The sequence below is a fragment of the Chelmon rostratus genome, chromosome 9 (assembly GCF_017976325.1).
Source record: "Chelmon rostratus isolate fCheRos1 chromosome 9, fCheRos1.pri, whole genome shotgun sequence".
Taxonomy (NCBI): domain Eukaryota; kingdom Metazoa; phylum Chordata; class Actinopteri; order Chaetodontiformes; family Chaetodontidae; genus Chelmon; species Chelmon rostratus.
This window is the reverse complement of record NC_055666.1, coordinates 18,697,211-18,718,752: the sequence shown is the minus strand read 5'-3', so window position 1 is coordinate 18,718,752 and position 21,542 is coordinate 18,697,211. Positions and strand designations below refer to the sequence as shown.

The 21,542-nt window shown below is 43.4% G+C and overlaps 1 protein-coding gene across 1 annotated transcript; it reads left to right on the top strand.

The window, feature by feature from the left end:
- Positions 1-313: 313 nt before the first annotated feature.
- Positions 314-17,755, top strand: vimr2 (vimentin-related 2). The gene is made up of 10 exons (XM_041943687.1): positions 314-423; positions 871-1,015; positions 1,182-1,340; positions 1,534-1,653; positions 5,071-5,166; positions 7,451-7,582; positions 9,339-9,470; positions 12,816-12,926; positions 13,098-13,222; positions 16,841-17,755. Exons 1-10 carry the CDS (start codon positions 314-316, stop codon positions 16,893-16,895), a joined length of 1,185 nt encoding a protein of 394 aa, XP_041799621.1. The 3' UTR covers positions 16,896-17,755.
- Positions 17,756-21,542: the final 3,787 nt, after the last annotated feature.

The following is a 21,542-nucleotide window of genomic DNA, read 5'->3' as shown; positions in this document are numbered from 1 at the left end:
TGCTTTTAATTTATTTAACAGAAATAAACTGTGTAAAAAGCTGTTTGGTTTTCCTGTTGTTGGCAGCTTCTTATTTAGATAAAGAATAAGAAAAACAACAATTGCACACTGTTTTTGGGGGCTTACTCTTCAGGTGCATGTGAAATCGTTACTCGCTGATGTTCATGTTATACTTAGTCCGCTCCGTGGCCGGCGAGAGATCCTCCACCTCAGTGCTACATTCTCACTCCCTCTGAATATAAAACCGCCACCTTGGACCTGCTGCTGCTACTTTCCTGTTGTGTCGTCGCCCAGTTTGAACCCGTCCGAAGCCATGGCCGTGCTCAGGGTGTCTTCTTATCGCAAGCTGTTTGAGGATGATAACTGGAGTCGAAATGGAGGGTTGAGTATGCAGTGTGCAGGCCAGTACCGGGCCTCCGTCAGGTCAGTGTGGGTCTCTGGGTTGAGTGCCATTTCAGACTCTTAGCAGCTCTTAACCGTTTTAAAATATTAAGATGTTAAAGACAGGCTCGGGTGCTGTTCCACTTAAAAATGTATAGACTCAATGATGTTTTTAACCAGAGGCAATTGTTTGGAGGTTAATTTAATGAATTTTTCTTTGGATTTTCCTGAGTGGTGATGACAAATGCTTTTTTGTGCTCATGGAAAATATTACATCACGGTCTGCTCTGTTAATTTACCGTGACGGGCAGCGCACTGAAGCAACTGGAATCAAACTCTTTTGTGTTTCTTCCCTCTAAATATGGCAAATGAATGTAGTACTGTATGCATTTGCACTTTGGTGAAAGTCATTAATATCCCTGAAGGCAGTTCAAATCTCTCCAGTTGGATCCCTCAGAGTTCAGCCTTTGCTGCTTTGTGTTCTCTCAGAGGTGCAGCCGCTGGCGAGTGTGACTGTGACAAGTTCGACTTTGAATCTGCTAAGGCTCTCAACAAGGAGGGTCTGAACCGGTTTGTCCAGGACCGCACCTTCATCGCTGCCCTCAATGACCGCCTGGTCAGGCTTATTAAACTGGTGAGGACAAACACTATTACACCTCCCAATGACACATCAGCACTTTCTTTTCCCTCTGCTGTGTCATGCCTTTGTTCTTGGGAAATGAAGCATTGTGTCTATATATACATTCATGACTTACCTGTTCTGTTTTCATCCATATTTAATCTCTCTCTGTTCCCTTTAGGCCCATTGTTTTGAGGAGGAAAATGAGTCTCTTGAATGTCAGATTGCTGAAATAAAGGACAAGCTGAGCAGTCGACAAGCGCCCTCCGGCATCACCTCCACCGTGGCTGAGCCTGACTACAGTCTGGATGCAGTGGTGGAAAGACTGCGCAGGGAGCGGGTAGGGTGCTGCTGCAGATGGGTGTGTCTGCTGCATGCTTCTCTGTGTGTGACATTCCTAAATTGGGTTTTCTCATAGACACTGCACCTCTTATCCTATCCCATCAATTTAACTTCGGTTTGTGCCGCGAGAGGCAGCCCTGATCTATAACCTTGTCAAGATCCATCACTGTCTTCACTGCGTCTCCCTGCAGGATGAGATCCTGTGTGACACCGAGGAGCTGCAGAAAGAGCTTGAACGTCTGATGGGAGAATATGAGAAGGCTGCACAGCAGAGGATCCTCTTCCAGCAGGAGCGACAAGATGTTGCAGAGGTAAAAGTTGCAAATACAATAGAAACTAAGAAGTTAGTGGAAACCAGGGCTGCAGCCAGGATTTAGAGACGCCGAGGTCACGACTCTGAGCTCCCATACAAGAATATAACATTTACCCAGATTCAAAGCCAACAAACAATATTAACCACTTACTAACATTTCTAACTGCAGATTTGCTTGTTGTGAGGTAAACAGCAAAGGCTCATGGGATTTTCTCTGCACAATAAACTTTAACCCTGTCGCTGTAAATCACAGCTGGCACTTTTTTGGCCTGGATGCTCTTTCCTGTCCACAAGTTATCCATCAAATGGACTGTTTGACTTTGACTAATAGATCCCACCAGTGCTATAGCAGAAGTGCTGCCTGCAAACCAGAGCACTGGTTTAGTCATAAGAATAGAAATAGTTATGTTTAACCCTTCATGGGCTCAAGTTTAGAATGGTTATATTTAGATTAAAGAAGTACTCCATGAAGTCGGAGGGATATACTGGCCACAATTGAAGCAGCAGATGGTGAGATATCCTGATTTTTATCTCTGGAAACACTTGATCCTACATTTCCCATAATGCAACCAGTAGCACCTTTCAGTAGGCCCTCCATGCCTGGTAAATTCCTGGTCTGTCAAAGTCCACAATCCCAGTCGGTAATGTTTCTATTACAAATCTGAAGTCTCCGAGCTCGAGCTGTAATAACCCTGATGACATCATCATAAAGGATTGATGTGACAGTAATAATATTTCTAATCAATAAATATCAATAATTGATGATAAATTAGGTTATTTGTGGCTGCTTGTAACTCATCTGATTATTCTTCTGCTGCACTAAACATTATCAGACCTTTGTTGTGATAATGGACCTTCAGCACTAGATGGCAGTGTTGTCAAGCGTCTCCCTGCTCCTTCTCCCCTCTGCCTCCTGGCGAATCAGCTGCAACTACCCACAGCTGCAGCTCTGTGGCCCAACCCAATGGGTGTTGATCACCAGCAGTCACACAGTCTGGGCTGGTGGCCCACTGCAACCTGAGCCACCAACTTTTCCTATACGCCCCCCCCGCCCACCTCCCTCGCCAGAGCCCCATCTCCTCCCAGCCCTGCCAGATGCGAGGGAGGCTTTAATTTCTCCCTTACAGATGTAATTCAGCCTGTAATACAGCGCTGTAACGTTCCTGCTGGCTCAGTTCTCTCGTCCTGAATTGGAAGCAGCTGCAGGGCGACAAGACTTGGTGGGAAATCGGCGGGGAGGTAGAAGAAGAGCAGAGATGCGGAGGAGAGGAGCGAATACTACACAGCTCAACCCACAACTAGCTGCAGCTCTCTCAAACATAATGGCAGACTGACATTGATGAAACAAGACATGTGTGGTTTTTTTTAAAGCATATTACTGGCTATTGTGTTGCTTCCCTCTTGCCAATTCTGCTCCATTTTCAGGGCCCACAAGTTTCCCCTCCTCATTGTCTCAGTTATTTTCACATGGGACTTTTCTTTTTGTTTCGGTAATGTCTTGCATCACCAGACCTACTTGGCTGCGGTAAAGCACAGTAGCACAAGTGAAATGAGATTAACAATATAATAATACAAGGGCAAGTGTTCAGGCTGTTTCATGTGTCGCAAGTGCAGGAACATTGATGTGCTCTTGAAGATGAGGATAATGGGCGCAGAAAAGAAAATGTTCCTCACTCTCAGAACAAGGACGAAGCTGTATTTAAATCTTTCTTTAGTCAGCCATATCGGTTAAAACGCCAACTGGTGTTGACCTCACAGGCTTCTTATTAGAGTGGAAATAATAAAAACTCTGGTTTTTGAAATCCAGACCAACAACACACAATGAATTGAATGAATTACGTGAATATTAAGGTGATAGAGAAATTCTTTGTTTTGAAAACAGATGTCATGAGCTTTAAAGCTGCACTGTTCAATATTTCTATATTTAAAATGGATCAAATTTCTATAATGTTAAAGGGTTTGTTCGCTTTGACATAATTATCACTCAAATCTGCAGTTCCCCTCTGCTCTTGGATATTTTTGGTTAGCTTTCAGCTCATTGTCTTGGCTTCACAGCCCACGACTTTATTGTTTTGTCTGTTTGTTGCCATTTTCAGTGAAAAAAATCTAACCCCACTGCACAGTACCTGCGCAGCACAAAATAACAGACAGACAAAGTTAGCAATTAGCTGGTAAACAAAGTGGAGCATTTAGCAGCTCCAAATTAATACCAATTCTGCTCCTCATCTGCTGGATCTGTAAATGGGCAACTCAAGTTCACCAGATCAACTTCACAGCTTGTTTCTGCTGCCCCCAAGTGGCCAAAAAATCAATTATTGCAGGTTTAAAGCTGCTTTGATTTATTTTTTTTAATCTCAAAAGATGATCAAATGTCCTTGTGTGATATGAAAGGTGTCGCTGATAGTGACAAACAGAGAATTATCACCTTGAAGCTGCAGCTACCCTCAGATCTAGGGAGTGTTTTAGTGGCTTTCAGCTCATTGTTTTGGTTTTACAGCCCTCGGCTTTAATGTTTTGGTTCAGTCTCATTGCTCTCATCAGCGTTGTTTTGGTTTCCAGCCGGCAGCTGGTGAAAACGCAGTGACACACAGCATGCAGACACGGTTAGCGACTAGCTGGTGAATGTGGTGGAGCATCAGCATCTTTAAGAGGCAGAAACATCCCTCAGAAGTGGTTGGAAACCAAAACAGAGCTAACTGACATTAGTCATGTGGGCAGAAACACAACTGCACATTAATGCAAATGTTGCTCTCCTGGATGCTAAAAATAGGCAACTGTTCCAATGTGTTTGCCAGATTAACAGTAGGGTGCTAATTTGTCGGTGTGTTCTGCTTGTCCGGCTGCCCTAAAGCGGCCCAAAAGTCAATCAATAATGCTTTAGACTTGCACAGAATGCGATTTATAACAAGTTTCAGCTGCTGGCTGATATTTGAGCACGGGCAGCAGCTGCAGCAGCAGAACCAGACTCACTGCTGTCCATCGAGGACCCCACCCTCCCAGCGAGGCTCCACAACTTCCCCACCAAACCCTCTCTGCATGAGTCCAAATGTAAATGCATCCAACACCAATTAATCCGGTTCTTTTAAAAGAGTATGAGCTGAGAACCCCTGCTGGCGAGTGGATTGGTGGACAGGGCTTTTGTGTCTAGTTAGGCTCCTTCTGATCTTCCTCCTCCTCCTCCTCCTCCTCCCCCTTCCTCTGCATTGCGGCGTCTACTTGCTGTTCAGTGAAACAGGTGGATGTGCCGGTGCTGATGGTCCTTAAAATGGTTGTTCAGGGTGGAAACAGAGGAAACGCTTTCTCTACTTTCCTCCAACCTGTGGCTGCGGCGTCCCTCTCTGACACCTCCAGGAATTCAAGTGAACTTCTTTTTACTTTCAGCCTCGTTCTCTTGTTAACTTGATGCTCTTTGCAGGAAGTGGACGCTGTGACAGCAGGGTGTTTGGCGTTGAGGGAGCAAGTGGCTATCTACGAGGAGCAGCTGGCCAACATGGAGGCCCAGCACAAGACGGTGAGGGGCGGGGGGAGAGAGGGAGAGGATATATAGCTGCAGTGCGATGAAACAGGAAGAGTTTATAGCCATGAAAATGACTCAAAATGTAGCACTTAGGTCAGACGGGAGTGTTGGAGAAATGCCCAGACCTGTGGTGACAAACACAGCTGTGATGACCCCAGTCACCTTGCCGAAGAGCCAAGAGCAGCCCTGTCAACAGAAGCATATGGGGAGAGGATTAAAACACAAAACATGTAATCTAGTGAATTCTGCAACTAGTCAAAATTAGGCCCTTTTAATTTTTTGTGCTCATTTGAGCCTTTATTGCAGCCTCTTAAAGGGACAGTTCAACATTTTGGGAAATGCATTTTTTTTCGGCTTTCATTCAGATGAGAACATCAACACCACTCTCACATCTGTCTGCGAATATCAGGCTAGAGCCAGCAGTGGGTTAGCTTAGCCTAGCACAAAGGCTACAGACAGCTAGCCCGCTGCTGTCCAAAGGCCAACTAGCACCTTCAAATTTTGCAGTGTACATACAGTGCAGTGGAAATATGTAAACTGACGAGAAGATGCATCTTCGCAAGCTAAAATGTTTCAACTTGAGCAAAAACTTTGTTATGAATCTGAGTCATAAATGCACAGAGATGATCGGAAAAGGCAGAAAGACTGAAGGGAAGTATTAGAAAAGTCAGAAGCTGAACTTAACCCAAACACACAGACATAGTTGGTGTGTCTGTAAGCTACTTTACAGCTAATGTCTGTGTAGGTGATTGGCTGTTTGGGGCGAATAAACAAACAGTCCAGCAGTCAGATTTATGTGAATGACATCAGGTGAAAATTGTCTTCATTTCCTGTGTGAACACCTTCACATTTAACAAACAGATATGAGATTGGTGTCAGGCTTCTTATGTAACTCTTGGTGAGTAAATATATTTCCCAAAATGCCAAACCATTGCTGTAAAATAGGCATATGTTTCCAATGCACATTGCAGCCATACACACACATACGCACACACCCTGCTCTCTCCACCTTCTACAATATTCTTCACCTCGCCAGGAGATGACAGACGCGCCCCAGTATCAGATCTAGAGGCTGTAGGCAGAGAGAGAGAGGCAGCCGAAGCAGGACCAGCTCCATCACACTGTGTTTTTCTCTGCAAAGCCGGGCTGCCCAGCATTTAACACACTCCCTCTGGGACGCGGTCGATAACTCACAGTCCGGGAAATGCGGCTGAATACCAAATGAAAACAGAAGTTCCCTTTGTTTTATTAACTGTTGTCATTATCAGCACTTCCAGATACCCCATATTCCCCTGACAAATCGGCAGCCATGTCGTTATTTAGGTGGAGGGAACAGGAGAAAAATGTTAGGCTGCCACTGCGGCTCTGTAACAGTTCATTTTCTCTATAATGGATGTGGGCTTTTTACTAAAGGGGCTACATATTGGAAGCTGAGGACATACACGTTGAGGTTTTTGATGCATGTGTGAATGCATCAAAATGTTTCATATGTGTTTGTATTTGCAGAGGTGCTCATTAACTCAAGTGCTGTATTTTAGCACATGATGAATAATAATGCATCACATTTTACTTGTATGTGAGCATTTCCATTTCATTCCACTTTATACTTCCACTGTACTACAATTCAGAGGCAAATGTTGTATTGTATTGACAGCTTTTATTTACTTTACAAATTAGGATTTTACTGAAAAAAAACACATAAGCTAATAACCTATGATGCATTGTTATTGATAAAGCCACTCAGCAGTGCATAAAATAGATAACACAGTGACAGGGGCCATTTGTCTGCATAACAAGTGCTTTTAGACACTTTAAGCACATTTTGCAGCAACATATTCAGATGGTTTATTTAAGTAAAAGTACTATAAACCATACTATAAAAATACTCTATTACAAGTCAAATTCCTACATTCAAAATATTATTAAATATTAACACAACATGTACCTAAAGTGTCAGAAGTAAAAGTACTCATGATGAATTTAGTGTTAAATTTAATATGTATCATTGATTTGTTACAAGCAGAATTGTAATGTTGCAGCCGGCTGAGGACGAGATCATTTTATCTTCGTTCAATCGTGTTTTGTAGTTTGATCAATAATAATGCATCATATTTTAAAGTGGCAACATATTTTGTATGTAAAATCTGAACAGCCAAGTAACTGCAGCTGTCAAAAAACCAAATACCCCAAACCAAGTATTTCCCTCTGAAATGTAGTGAGGTAGAAGTATAAAGTAGTAGTAACACTGTGTGTTTGTGCGTGTTGATTGTGTGCACAGGAGGTGGAGGGTCTGCTGGAGCCAGCTGAGGGGACCACCGGAGGGGTGGCAGCTATTAGATTTGGCATCCCTGACATCACTCCGGCCTTGGATTTAAAGGAGTACTACTGCCAGCTGGCGGAGAGCCTCCAGGTACAACACAATATGGCATAAAACACTTAACATATCATGAAGTGGAAGCCTTTTGTGCCAAATGCTTTACAGTGCCATGCCAGCGTACATCCTTAGAATCACAATGTCATTGAGCTACATGGACTCAGACAAATGTCACACACAGCAGCAGTGGAAAGTAAGTAAGTACAGTTACTCAAGTGATGCACTTGATAAGCATGATAAGCTAATAAAATACACTGTAAACATCACATTGATGTTTGTTTCATGTGTTACTTTGAGGAAGGTTACAGTCTCCTCATCACCCCACACAGATATGTGAACCAGTGATTTTTTTTAGATATTTTGACTTTTTTTTTTTTTTCTAATTTCCAGCGTTTCCTATCAGGTTTTGTTTTATGGTGGATGAAAATGGACTTCATGAGTTGTTAGTTGCACTAAAGAAACCTCCTTAAATCTCCACATGACTGTTAAAATTATCCATGTTGCACAAAAATGCAAAGATAGTGAAAAGTCCAAAATATGAATAAGAATATAACCTTCTTCCATTAATCACCCACAACCCGTCATATTTATCTTGTGATCCTTTGGAGAGACCCGACTCCAAGCTCCATGAGAGCAGCTCCAACAGTAAAACCTCACTTACACTTTAATGCATCAGTAAGTAGGATTTTGAATGCAGGACTTTTTTAACTTAACAATGTTGCATTACAACTTTTATTTTAGTTAAAGGATCTGAGCACTTCCTCAACCAGCTGCCATCCTCATCCTCCTACTGACCACCTGACCCCTCCTTTTTTCTCCACCGTCACCTTCTCTCTCCCTCTGAAATGACCCGGTCACGTCCAGATGTAAATCTCAACTTTCACAAATCACACAAGGATATTCCCACTTGTTTTCTTTCCCTCTTAACACAACACCAGGGAAGAACTCGAGAATCGGAGGTGCAGTTCTGGACCCGAACAGAATGCCTTTGTCTACCTGTGTGTGTGTGTGTGTGTGTGTGTGTGTGTGTGTGTGTGTGTGTGTGTGTGTGTGTGTGTGTGTCTGTGTGTGTGTGTGTGTGTGTGTGTGTGTGTCCAAGCGAGAGGTGCTGCATTGGGGTCAGATTATAGCTCCGGTGGGGCTGACCTCCTCTGGGCTGAGGATGTCTGCCCAGTTCAGAGGTCAGGGTTGTAATCAGACTGCTGGCCGCCTTCCCAGGCTCCTCAGCAGCACTGGAGTGGACGCTGTGTGTGTGTGTGTCTGTCCTTCATTTGGAGGCATGGCTGAAGAGTGTCTGGCGTATTTATATATTTGTGTGTCCGTCTGGATGCGTAGGTTTGTTTCTTGTCCCCCCAAATCCCATCTATTCACTCCCTCCCTCCCATTCGGTCTCTTCTCTTGCCAGCTGGACACCGTCCTGTCTGTGCCTGGCCTCGATTACGAGACGCAATTGTCTCGATGCTGAAATGATTGCTATTGGGTCTGAACAGTAATGGTGATTGCTGGCTGACTCTCACACACCTGTGCACCCTCATGTTGCTCGTTTCGGCTGCATTTGTTCCATCTAATCAGGAATGTGGTGTACACAAGGAGAGGTTTAACCATCAGCCGGTATGAGAGGCTCTGATTGCTCTTTGCTTCCCCGTCAAAGTGCTCTTAACTGCCCAAAAGAAAGAGCTATCCTCCTTGGTCTGTGCATTTGCAGACTCAAACTGAAAGGTCAGATTTTTATATATATATATACTTACAAACTTTCACAACTGCACTTATTCCTCATCTTCTGTCTTCGCAGTACGAGTGTGGCGCAGCCTCTTCTGCTGTGGTTCACAGTGCCGATGGAAAACAACTGGAAGTGGGAGGAGCAGCAGGGTCAACAGTCAAAGACTTGTCAGAGATAAAGGATGTCAGTGAGATGAAGATGCTGGTGAGTGGACTCTCTTTCTCAGTTTTTCAAGGGTCAGCTCACCCAAATTGCACAAAAAAACTGAAGAAAATAAAAGTACAAAAGAAATCGCAAAGCAGACGTCATGTGCATGTTGTAAAAGGGCAGCCTGCAGAAGCTTATTTTAGCCTTAAAGGGATGTGACATATGACGTATGACATTTTTAGAATACTTTTTTTTAGCTTTCCTGCTGAGAGTTATACAAGAAGATTGATACCACTGTCAAATCTGCACCCTAAATATGAATCTACAGCCTGTAGCTTAGCACAATGACTGGAAACAAGGGCAAACCGCTAGCCTTGCTCTATTCAGAAGCATAAAATCTCCGTACCAGCACCTCTAAAGCATGTTAGATGTTGTTTGTTTAATCTGTACAGAATCAGTCAAAAGTAAGGAGAGTCTTTATGCTAAGCTTAATTAGCCGGCTGCAGGTGATATCTTCATAATTTCTGTACAGACATGCCATTGGTACCGATCTTCTCATCTAGCTCACATGAGGAAAGCGAAGAAGCACACTTACCCAAATGCAGAACTATTTAAGAAATAGTCCCTATGAAAATATTTAACTTTGTGTTCTGAGGATGATCCCGAGTAATGAAAGAAAGGTTGAATTGTTGCCTCCACATTTGTTGGAAGTATAAATCTCGGAAATTGAAATCTATAACCGCAAATTAAACCTAAACTGTCTGCCTGGCTGGTTCACAAGAAATATTTTTTTGGTCACGAACCCTTTAAGTCTGACAGCTACACACCATTTAAAGCCTTCGGTTACTACCTACTGATTCAGATCTTCCCATAACACATATCCCACCTCTTTAATGACAAAGAAAAGAGGAGTCTCACAACCCACAACCGGCTCTGCATTGGCCATCAGCTCCTAAATCACACATAATGGTGAAAATGAATGGTTTCCCACAGCAGGCGAAGGGAGTGGAGAGCAGCTGAGTGACAGCAGAGCAACAGTGTGGGAGATCCTGCTGACCAGAGTGTTTACTCTGCGGACACTTTCAGCAGGAGATGTGAAGGGCTCGGCTTCAGCTCAGACAGGATTTATTGCCCTCCGTGTCCTCAGTTATTAAGTACAGTCTTTCAGAGCGCCTGCAGTGTCATAAACGTCTTAAAACTTCACACACACACACACAAACACACACACTGCGCAGAGTCTTCCTCTGGAAATGGAAGAGAGGAAATAAATCTTCATCGGATGTTTCTCGTCTCAGCCTGCAGAAAAATGCCAGGAAAGCAAAGGGGGTTTTGAATGGAATAGACAGCAAAGCAGGAAGTTATGACTCAGGTAGAATCACCAGGTGACTCCAGGAAACAGAAATTACCTCCTCTTCGTTCACTCTCTTTCGCATCCATCAGCGGTCAGACCACAGCTGACACCTAACCACATCTGTAACAAACACGGCGGTTTGGTTCTCATTACTGTGGCTGGAGCTCTACCTCCAGCTCTTTAAATAAACACAGAGCCTCTGTAACCACACAGCAGAAGTCTCCCAACATCATCTACTTTTCTCTAATATGCAGCACACAATCCCCCCCAGGTCTGCCCAGTCCAGCCTGACGGATGGACAGCACGGCCTGATCTGCTCTGTTTCCTCTCTCGCCCGTGATGGATGCCTCAGGTCTGGTTTCTCACTGAGACACAACGTGGCCAAACAAACAGATTGCAGTGAAATCAGCCCTGACGCAGAAATGTATATTATAGAGCAGGCACTGATGAGGTTGTACGCCACTACTCATATACACAGGCTGCCAGGCTTTACTTAGCACGCCAGGGAGAACGGAGGAGTGTGCGAGCGAGTGAGTCGACCAGGTTGAGGACTCATCATCAGCCTGTGAGTTGTAACCAGGGTCTTCCTCAGCTCACATGATCTCGCTGAAAGACGAGCACGGCTGCCTGGGTCCCCATCTGGCTGTGACAGCTAATTGTTGAACTTCTGTGATTGCTGTAATTACTCACAGCAAGACACCACAGCCTCAGACGCTGGGCGGGGAGGGACGCTCCTGCATTAGTTTGTGGTAGAAGTAAAGTAACCTGTTTTATCTGTGGTGGTCCTGTTGATTGGTATACAACCCGGATTCTACAAAAGTTGGGACGCTGTGTAAAACGTAAATAAAAACAGTGTTCCTGTACCTATGTAGTAACATCCTTGTATTCACAAAGTGGTGAACCTCGCTCCATCCTCACTTGTGAACGACTGAGCCTTTCCTGGATGCTCCTTTCATACCCAATCATGATACTATCTCCTGTTACCAATCAACCTGTTCACCTGTGGAATGATCCAAACAGGTGTTTTTGGAGCAGTCCACAACTTTCCCAGTCTTCTGTTGCTCTTGTTTGAAACGTGTTGCTGCATCAAATTCAGAATAAGCAGACATTTACAAAAAATCAGTGAAGCTGACGAGGTAAAAAATTTAATATATTGTCTTTATGTTGTTTTCAATTGAGTGTATGTCAAAAAAAGATAAGCAAGTTATCACATTAGGCATTATTTTTGTTTTGCGCAGCGTCCCAACCATTTTTCAGTCTGGGTTGTATTTAAATTTCAGTTTGTTAGAGCTCATTTTCTATATCTTACATAAAAATGAATCAAAGACTATGTGCAATGTAAAAGGGGGTGCTTGAGGTGACCAACCCACAGAGAATTATCCCCTCGCACTCCTATCTATCAAATTCTGCCCTCATCATCCCTGTCTACAGCTAGCATCTTTGAGCTAAATACAAATGACTGCATGCTAACACTTTCACAATGACAATTCTACCATGCTGATGTTTAACAGGTATAATGTTTAGTATGTTCACTATTTTGGTTAGCATGCCAACATTTGCTAATTAGCGCAAAACACAGTACTGTACAGCTGAAGCTAATGTTAGTATCATTAGTTTAGCAGGTATTTGCTCATAAGCGAAAGTTTCAGACAAATTAAGATCACCAAAGTTATTAAAATTCATCCTGAGGTTGACATGAATGTCAGAATCAAATGTAATGGCAATGCATCCAATAGTTGTCAAGGTTTTTCAGTCTAGATCAAGGTGGTGGGCTGACTTACATGCTATCTTAGCTAAAAAGTGCTAATAAACCCTCTACCAGGCCAGCTACTAGCTAGCAACTAGCTGGTGAAGAGATCAAAAATCAAGCAGATAAAATCCCAAACATATTGCTCACTGGTTGGTGAGACCAAAACTGACCTAGAATACTAAAATATGGGATTTAAATGTGAGATTTGTTGTAAACTAACACGTTAATTAAGTAGAAACATGGGTTTGTGAGTGTACTTTGAGTGAATAACCATTTCTGTATGTCATCTGTCTGTCTGCAGATTTCAGAGCTACAGAAGGAGCTTGCTGAGCTTGACAAGTGTAACGAGGAGCTGGAGGATGAGGTGGAGATGAAGGAGGCCGCATACATGGACGAGATTGCTGAGCTGGAGGTCTGAGAGTGGACTGATTAATCATAGGCTGTAAAGGACCAGTGGTTTGGACCACTTCTGTCATTTAATCTCACTCTCTAATCCCACCAACCCTGTGTGTGTGCATGCATGTTTGCGTGCCTGTGTGTGTATGTGTGTGCGTGTGCGTGTGTGTGTGTGTGTGTTATTCAGTGTACTATAGATGAAATGCAGCGCCAGGAGGCCAACTTCCGAGCGCAGATGAAGGAGCAGTGTGAAGACTACAAGGAGCTGCTCAGTGAGAAGATGGCCAGAGACATGGAAATCACTGCCTACAGGTGAGGACGGGCTGGTGCAATAAATCGGATCAGATGGTGTTTAGCCTCTATTAATGCAGTTGCGAGTCACCCTGGGGTTCATTAGTACACACACAAAAAATACTGCAAACTACATACATTAACAGTTACTGATTGAAAAGTTATATGAGGGATGTTAAATGCAAGACAAAAAAATGACGAAATAAACTTAAAAATTAGACTAAATTAGTACATAATCCAGGAATTACTGCCAAATAGAAATCTTAGCAGGCTGTAGATATACATACACCTACTGTTTGTATATAAAATAACTTACTACATTATCCATTCAATATTTATTCCGGCAGTCTTTGCACACCCACTCTTGCACTAATGGCATATGTGTATATATATATATATATATATATACACGCTTCTGTAGTTTCACCTCTCGTATGTGCACAGTGCGAGTAACTACAAACCGGAGTCCTTGGCCATTAACTGATTCTGATACTGGGTCAGCTTTTCTCTGAATGGGACCATAATTTAAATGAACATCGTGCTGTATTGAAGAAGACTTGAAAGTAGCGTTTGAGACCATAAAACCATGAGGAAACTGTTTACTGAGGTCATAAGCCAAGTGAGAAGAAGGTAATGTTCTTATGAGCTTCCATACAATCAGACTTCTTTTCACAGCCAGTGGAGTCGCCCCCTATGGGCCATGAAGAACAATGCAGCTTTAAGACAGTTCTCAACCGGCTTCACTTTTCAGACATGGAAGGTCCATCCCCTAATTGTACTGTATATGGATACAAGACAGGGCCAAACATCACAAAATTAGATTACTACATTAGACCATATTACCTAGAATATCTTGCACTTGCAATTTAATTCTCTTTCTATCAGTAATCGATTTGATGTGAATAGGTAGCAGGTTACAACCTGAAGAAGCTCTGTATGCAACAGTGTCTTTCAGATAATGTGTTTTAATGGCTTGTTGATATAATTGATACTTCCACCTGGGACTAACTTTATAGCAATAATTACTGTTTAACTTAAAGACCTAATGTGCTATAACAGACCATAATGTACCAGTGCTGACCCATATTGTAATGACAAGCTGCCATAAAAACAGCACTCACAGTGGTCATTCATACCTGCACAGCTCTCATCCCCCTCTTAAATAGACCTGCAGGTTGTTATTCTACAATGAGACCCCTAAATTTTTAATACACACTTTATGTCATAAACATCACAGTGCAGTTATACCAGAGAAGATAAGAAGTCTTTGGGACAGAGTGGTCCAACTGTTAGCAAGACTGTCAGTCAATAGCATGACATGAACCAGCACTCTGGGGCAGAGATGGACAGCTATGTCTGCTGGAGGTTTTCACTCCAACAAAAACACTGCACCGGGCCGTTTCACTGATTAGTTTGTCTTCTCCTGTTAAAGGTGTTCAAGTCATAAAGTCAACTGCTGGTTTTTCTGATTGCAATTAAAATCTGCAGCCCCTCAGCCTTCCCCGACATGTCTTGTAGATTCCCATCTCTGCGGCGGGGGGTCAAATGAAAACAGACGTCCCCCGTGGCGCTCAGCCAAGTGCCACACATTATTTAAACCTGTCGAGGAGAATGAAGCGTTCGGGGCGAAGCACACAACCATCCAGGGATGATTTCATTCGATTTCAAATTAACTCAGAGCTCTGTTTACTTATGACATTCTTTACATGCTCTCTGAGTATGTATATCGCAAAGCATACAAGAAAACACATGTGGAAATGTGCAAATGACGTGTCCATTGTCACCATTTCGGCACAAGCATCACCATGAATAGTATAAGGAGCATTTCCTCAAGATCACGTGAAGTCAGATATTCTCCAAGCATCTTAAACAATGTCACCCGGGCATCCGCATTGTCCATATTAAGATATTTCTGCGAACAAAGAGCTGACATCACGGGCCAACTGGGGTCACAGGAAACAGCTCCTGAATACGCTACAACTTCCTGTATGCAACCTTGAAGACGTTTCATGTCACTCCCTCCTTCCACTGAGGTTGTTTAACCATCTGCCATCCTGGTATGTGGAGTGACGCACTTCGGCCCATCTCATCCTGCTGCCACAGACTTCCTCTTGGTCTCTCCATGGCCAATTCGACTGCATTTGACCCCCAGGGGGCCCTGCTGCAGACCTGAGCCCAGACCCTCACAATGCCTCATTAGAATGGGCAAAGAGGACCTCACACTGTCAGCACTGTGTACTGGGCCACTGCCAGCTCTTCTCCAAGCCAGCCTGTTAATGTCAGCCCTCCCCTTACACACATTTCCAAAATTCGCCACAGTTTTAATTCCCTCTCCTTACCCAACAGACTGTCCCAAAGACATTTGAGGCACAGGAAAGGCACACAGTCGATGCCAACTTTTTTTTCCTCTCTTTTTTTATTTACTGAGTGTTTTGTCATCCGTGATTAAAACCATGAATAAGAAATGAAAATGGTGGTTGTTTATTCTCTCCATGCCGTGGCAAACTGTCTGCACAACAGACCCTAATGACCCCAGGCTGCCATTACCGGGTGGCTTATCGCCTGTGAAAGCATCTCAGAGCAGTTTAGGCAGATGCTCACTGCCTTTGCTCACTGCTAATGCGAACCATATTACACTGTAATTCATTCTGCTGTTCAATGTGCTGTGCTCACGCTGCAGCACGACACAGCAACAAGTCGCTCAACTAAGGACATGATCCTTTTTAGTTAAGTGCACATTTTGCAGTGGATGATCTTGCTGCCGTAATCAATGCTTTTAAATTAATCAAATGACTCTCTGCTGAGCTTAACGGGGTCCTTCAGCTCATTGTTTTAGGTTTCCAGCTGGAACTTTGTTTTGTTTTAGCTAATTCTTACCACTGTCATCCCCAGCATTTCCAGATGTTTTCAGTGAAATAGCTTTAAAGATCCACAGCGCGCTACCTGCTGAGCACCAAACAACAGACAGACACAGTTAGCGACTAGCTGATAGACACAGGTACTTCCCTCAGGAGCTGGTAGAGACCAAAAACAGAGTTATCAAGTGGGCACAAACCTGATTTCATATGAATAACACTGTTGCTCCGTGTCTGCTGCCGAGGCAGCTGTTTGCTAACCAGTTGGTCACATCAGTATGATTTATAAGGTGATATGACAATGTTTGTTGTGTTTGCAGCTTGTGTCTGCTGCCCCCAAGTGGCCAAAAAAAACAGTCATGACAGGTTTAAACATGCATGCAATTAATATATCCTCATGAACATATTTATAATGCTGTGAACTTGTGAACTAACAGCTGGATCTAGTAATCTTTGTGATTTTGACTGCTGGTTGGGCAATAGAAGCTATCTGAAGACATTATTTTTAGGGAATTCTTGCAACCATTTTTCACAATTTTCCCAAAGTTTTATCTACCAAACTTAACTAAACTTGATCAATTTTGAGAATTATCTGCAGTCTTTAAATGGACTTCAGGGTGAGATTGTCAACTGCTGTTTCCAAGAGCGAGAATAAACTTTGAACCAGAATTAAAATGCAAAGTTCTGTCTTTCAAATTGAACCACAACACCTTCTGATGAGCAGCTTTACCTTTGAGTTCTCCCAGTCGGTCACCTGTGCTTTGTGTGTTCATGTGCTCCTCAGGAGTCTGGTGGAGGAAGAGGAGGAGAGGCTGGGCAACCTGTGTCTTGAGGCCTGAGAGTCAGACTGGTTGGCTGGAGTGTGGCTGGATGCTCCCCCGCACATGGATTAGAAAATAGACTTAAGAGAAACGTGAAAAACACGCCCAGATCTGCACTAGGATGAAGCTTAAGGTACCACTGCAGCAATTTAAGCAGATGTAAACTTATCATGACAGATTAATGCCGTCTGGAGGCCTAAGCCGGGCCATTGATAACAGGTCGCTGGCAGATGACCCCGAGACTCCAAGAAAGATGGAGCTGTCTAAAACGGGTGGGAGGATGGGGGCCGTGCGATGAGTGTGTATCCATTCAGTGTCTGGCAGGGATATTTCCTTAAGTGGGTTTTATCTTAAACCAGCTCACTGAGATGATTCATAAATGTTTTGTCCCCTCTTTGTTGAACAAGTCCCACACAAACACAGAAACACAGATACAGACGCACACGAGCTAAACTGTGTGGCCCCGTGGATTCATTGCACCTCATCCATCACTCAAACTTTGTCTGATTACCAGCTCTTAACCCTTGACCTCTTCGCTGTTAGCAAACATATTGACAGCTCTCCCCTCAGTAACTGAGAGCATCTCACCTTCACGTTGCTTTTACAGTCATGCTTTCTTGACGGTTTTGCGTATGACGCTGACAGTCAACTGTGCAGCGCGCTGTTTGCTTTTCAAATGGTTCATGAAGTTTCCTGCAGCTCCTACAAAGCGAGCACCTGGATCTTTCCACAAGAGAAGTCTGTGTGATTCATTATTTCTCCTTTGAAGAGCAATGTCCCAATTTGCTGTCGTTTCAGAAATTAGCATTGGGTAATACATTCCTCTGTAATCTTTTCCGTATTTTCTACATGACATTCAAGCTCTCTGTGATAAATCATTTTTGGTTCCCGCTTCTGCACAAGCGTCTGAATGTGCTTTAGATTTAAATTGAATAAAAGTAGTTGCTTCAGAGATCACCTCGTACTGTGTGATTTCTTCTGCGAAAATCTGTTTCATGAGAACTGCTTGTGAATCCTTGGGCTTAAGACTTTCCCCGCGCTATAAAACTATGCAGAGTGATTTATGTTCTGTGAACCTGCTTTCATTCATCTTCATGCTTAACGTGAGATTTGAACATTCCCAGCTATTAACGATCTCAAAGGCTTGTTAGCTCTGCCATAAAGATGAAAAATGCAGCTAATAACGGATCAGATAAGATTAGCCACACTTGGTGCACTTGCGGTGATGAGGAGTTAGCCTCTGTGATAATTGAGTTCAGTGTCTGGAGAAGGGGCCGGGGCCGGGTGGCCGCAGTGACTTGTTTAATTGTCCTGACATGAAACATGGCCGGCTCAGGAGGAAGCCGCTGCGTCTGTTTTCTCAGAACCGCAGAGCTCAATCAAGACCTCAGATGAGAGGAGCTGGAAGGCGTTGCTTTCCTTCTATATCTCTCAAATGAAACACCGACGAGCCACCAAATGTTCCTGATCTCATGGGACTGCGTTTTGCCTTGTGGTAAATATGAAAATGTCTGAGAAAATTGTCTTCCTCTAAGAGCTCTGCTTCCCCACTTTTATCTTCTTTGCTTTGCCTCTTGGGGGAAGGTGGTTGACTATGTGGAAATTAAGGAAATACATGAAATAGACTGGCCCAGAATAGTAAAATTTAGACTTTTCAGGAAATTCATCATCTATCCTGCTATTGTAGGTGTGCTCCTGTACAGGAAGAGTGATTTCTTGCTGTATTCAGACAGCTGTTCAAGAGAATATATGATTGGTCCAAGCATCAACTCCTGTATAAAAAAAACCCTAATAATACCTGGAAAGGGGTGCAGGATGAGAAAAAAAAATTTGTATAATATTGTGTATTATTATGGGTAAAGTCAACAAACGTCAAACAAGAACAAAGTGTGATCAACAGCCAAAACAATAAAAAATTCTTAAAAAATTTGCAGGGAGTCATACTACAAACTAAGTTCGACACAGCCAGGCTTTCCTCACATTACCTGGCTCAACAAAACCAAGTACCCCAGTCAGAGATAATGGTCAGCTTTCTTTGTGAACCCAAGTTTGATTGGATGATTACAGTAAAAAGCAACACAGTTTCTGCAAATAAGGCAGAAAACAGCTTATTGTGTAAATTCAATAAGTTGAAATTATTTATTTTTCTCTCAGTTCACTGTTTCTAATGTCACAACTTGAGCTCTTAAACTCTATTTGATGCAGCATATTTAAACATTTTACTCAAGAATTGCATTTAGAAAATCTATATCGCTGATAGAGAAAATGATTAGGATGATTGGGTTTTTATAGCTGATTTAAATCCAAACCTCTGTACATAACGTCCTGCGGAGCAGATTAGGTGTGCAGCGTAAGTTACCATGATGATGTCATAACTCTGGCTTCAGACTTGTTGCTAACCCATTTATCTCGCTTAGCAGTTCACGCCTCAGGTGTGGTGTTTGCCATGTTCACCGTCTTAGTTTAGCGTGTCAGCTTGCTAACATTAAACACAAAGTACAGCTAAGGCTGATGAATGTCATCAGTTTGCAGATGTCTAATCATTAACCAAAGTAGGCACTACATCAAAAGTAAAGGGATCATTTAAGTTATTTTTGTTCATTCTGAATGGAACATTAATGTTTGTGCCAAGTTTCAGGACAATCCATCCAATAGTTGTTGAAATATTTCTGTCTGGACCAAAGTGATGGGCAGCCATGGCTAAAAATAGACATCATCAATTTTGCACTGGAAACCAAACAATAACATTGATTCTCCTAATGACAGTAAATAGTTCTGTACCGAAAAGCAGACCACAGGACTCTTTTATACGTTTTTATACAAACCCTAACACTAACAGCATAAGTATTGACACAGGCCGTCATCCTATGGGGCAAATCAACAAACCAATCAAGAACGTGTTGAGATCTTGATGAGTTTCTACAAAAGCAAAAATTTAAATGTTAAATGACGTGCGTTCGGATTTGGAAATCTGGTAATTCCAGCACTTGCAGCTTCTTTTGTAACCCAATTAAGTATTTCAAAGACTTGTGATATTTGTGAGTGTGGTGACCTCTGTCCTCCTCTGTTTTCCTTTGCCCCCATCACACGTCCTTGACAACTGAGAAAAATGCGAGTTAACCCCTCAAAGCTGGTCGGTGACATTGAGTGGCCCGGGGCAGGACTGTGGCACTTGTGCTCCTTGAAGCCGGACAATTTGATTTGAAGGCAGAGATTTTCAAAGCTGAGTCATGGATCAGTGGTCAGCCAGTGCCTTGGCCTTTTCATCCCCCCTCCTTTTTTTTTTCTTCTTGCCTTGATGGTTTCTGTGGACTGGGGGAGGGGGAGGGGCGGGTGTCGAGAAAGCAGCAAACCTGACCAACACCAACAAACAAAGAAGTGACTGCTGGGAATAAATGAGAGTGTGGTCTCCTCCGGGTGGGATTGAATGTTTCATGATGGTTTGCTCGTGCTGAAAGGGACCATTTCACACAACATATGCCGTGGACATAACATCCCATTAGCTTCACATAGTGCAGGAATGTCGCTACATTAAGAGTGGCAGGGCCGGGCTGATAAATTATGATATCTGAGCTCGTTGTGTCAGTCCACATATCTTCAATCTGCAGCAGAGCAATCTGATTAAGGCCTGAGGTAATGGTGATCGAGGTCAGCCTGTATGACTCAGCTCAGCTGTCGCCTGTGCCCAGGTATCCCCAAATTCTTTCCCCTCAGGTTCACCCGGACAAATAAACACTGTCCTCAGCGAAGACAAAAGTCATTTTTTAAAGTCTCTTCATGGCAGTCATGAACCAAGCTGGTGTTTAGAAAGCAAATAAATAAGAGAGGACGGGGTTGAATCAAGGAAGAAAATAAGAACAGTGAAAATATACAAAGGAGAGAGAGCTATTGAGAAAGTATTTCCTTAACAAGAGGCGAACAAATAATAAATTATGGGGCCCCTCTCCCTTGAGGCAGGACTGGCATGCCTGAGGGTAGCAGGAAGTGGGCATCCCTCTCTTTTTATAGGGGTTGTGGACAAGCTTCCACTGTGGGAGCATCACACAAGACAGAGCCAGAGTCCTGAGAGAAAATCCTTAAAAGAGTGTTTACACACAAACTCCACACACACACACACACACACACACACACACACACACCCACAGCTCTTCACACAGAGTTTATACGCCATGCTGTGCTGAATGAAGATGGTGGTGGTGTGACAGTGTAACCCTGGGTCCCTCATCATGTCATCGCTGCGGTTTCTGCCCTCCTCATGTCTGCAGTCCCACTCGGCCTGTATAACAGAGTGACTGCTGACAGCGGTGACCCCACATTTACCCCACACCCCCCCTCACGCCTTCCCAAAGCAGGTGGCAAACGCCCCCCAAGACGAGACCCTTCATCTTGATCTGCCACATGTGTGAATGTTTGATACCTTTATTTCTTGGCAAACACTCCACCACCTTGTCTTGTGCTGAGGAGATGAAGCAAAGAAAACAGCTTTTCTTAATTTCCCCAAACTCCACACAGTGGGTTCGTCACAGCCAAAGTTGATAAAAGTTTCCCTTTTGTCCCGAAGTGTTCAATTAATCAACTTCACCGGGCGCGCTGGATGGAAGCAGATAAAAGTCTGGGCTGCAGGGAACACGAGAGAAAGCAGCCAGGATTTGTGTTCTGCTGCAG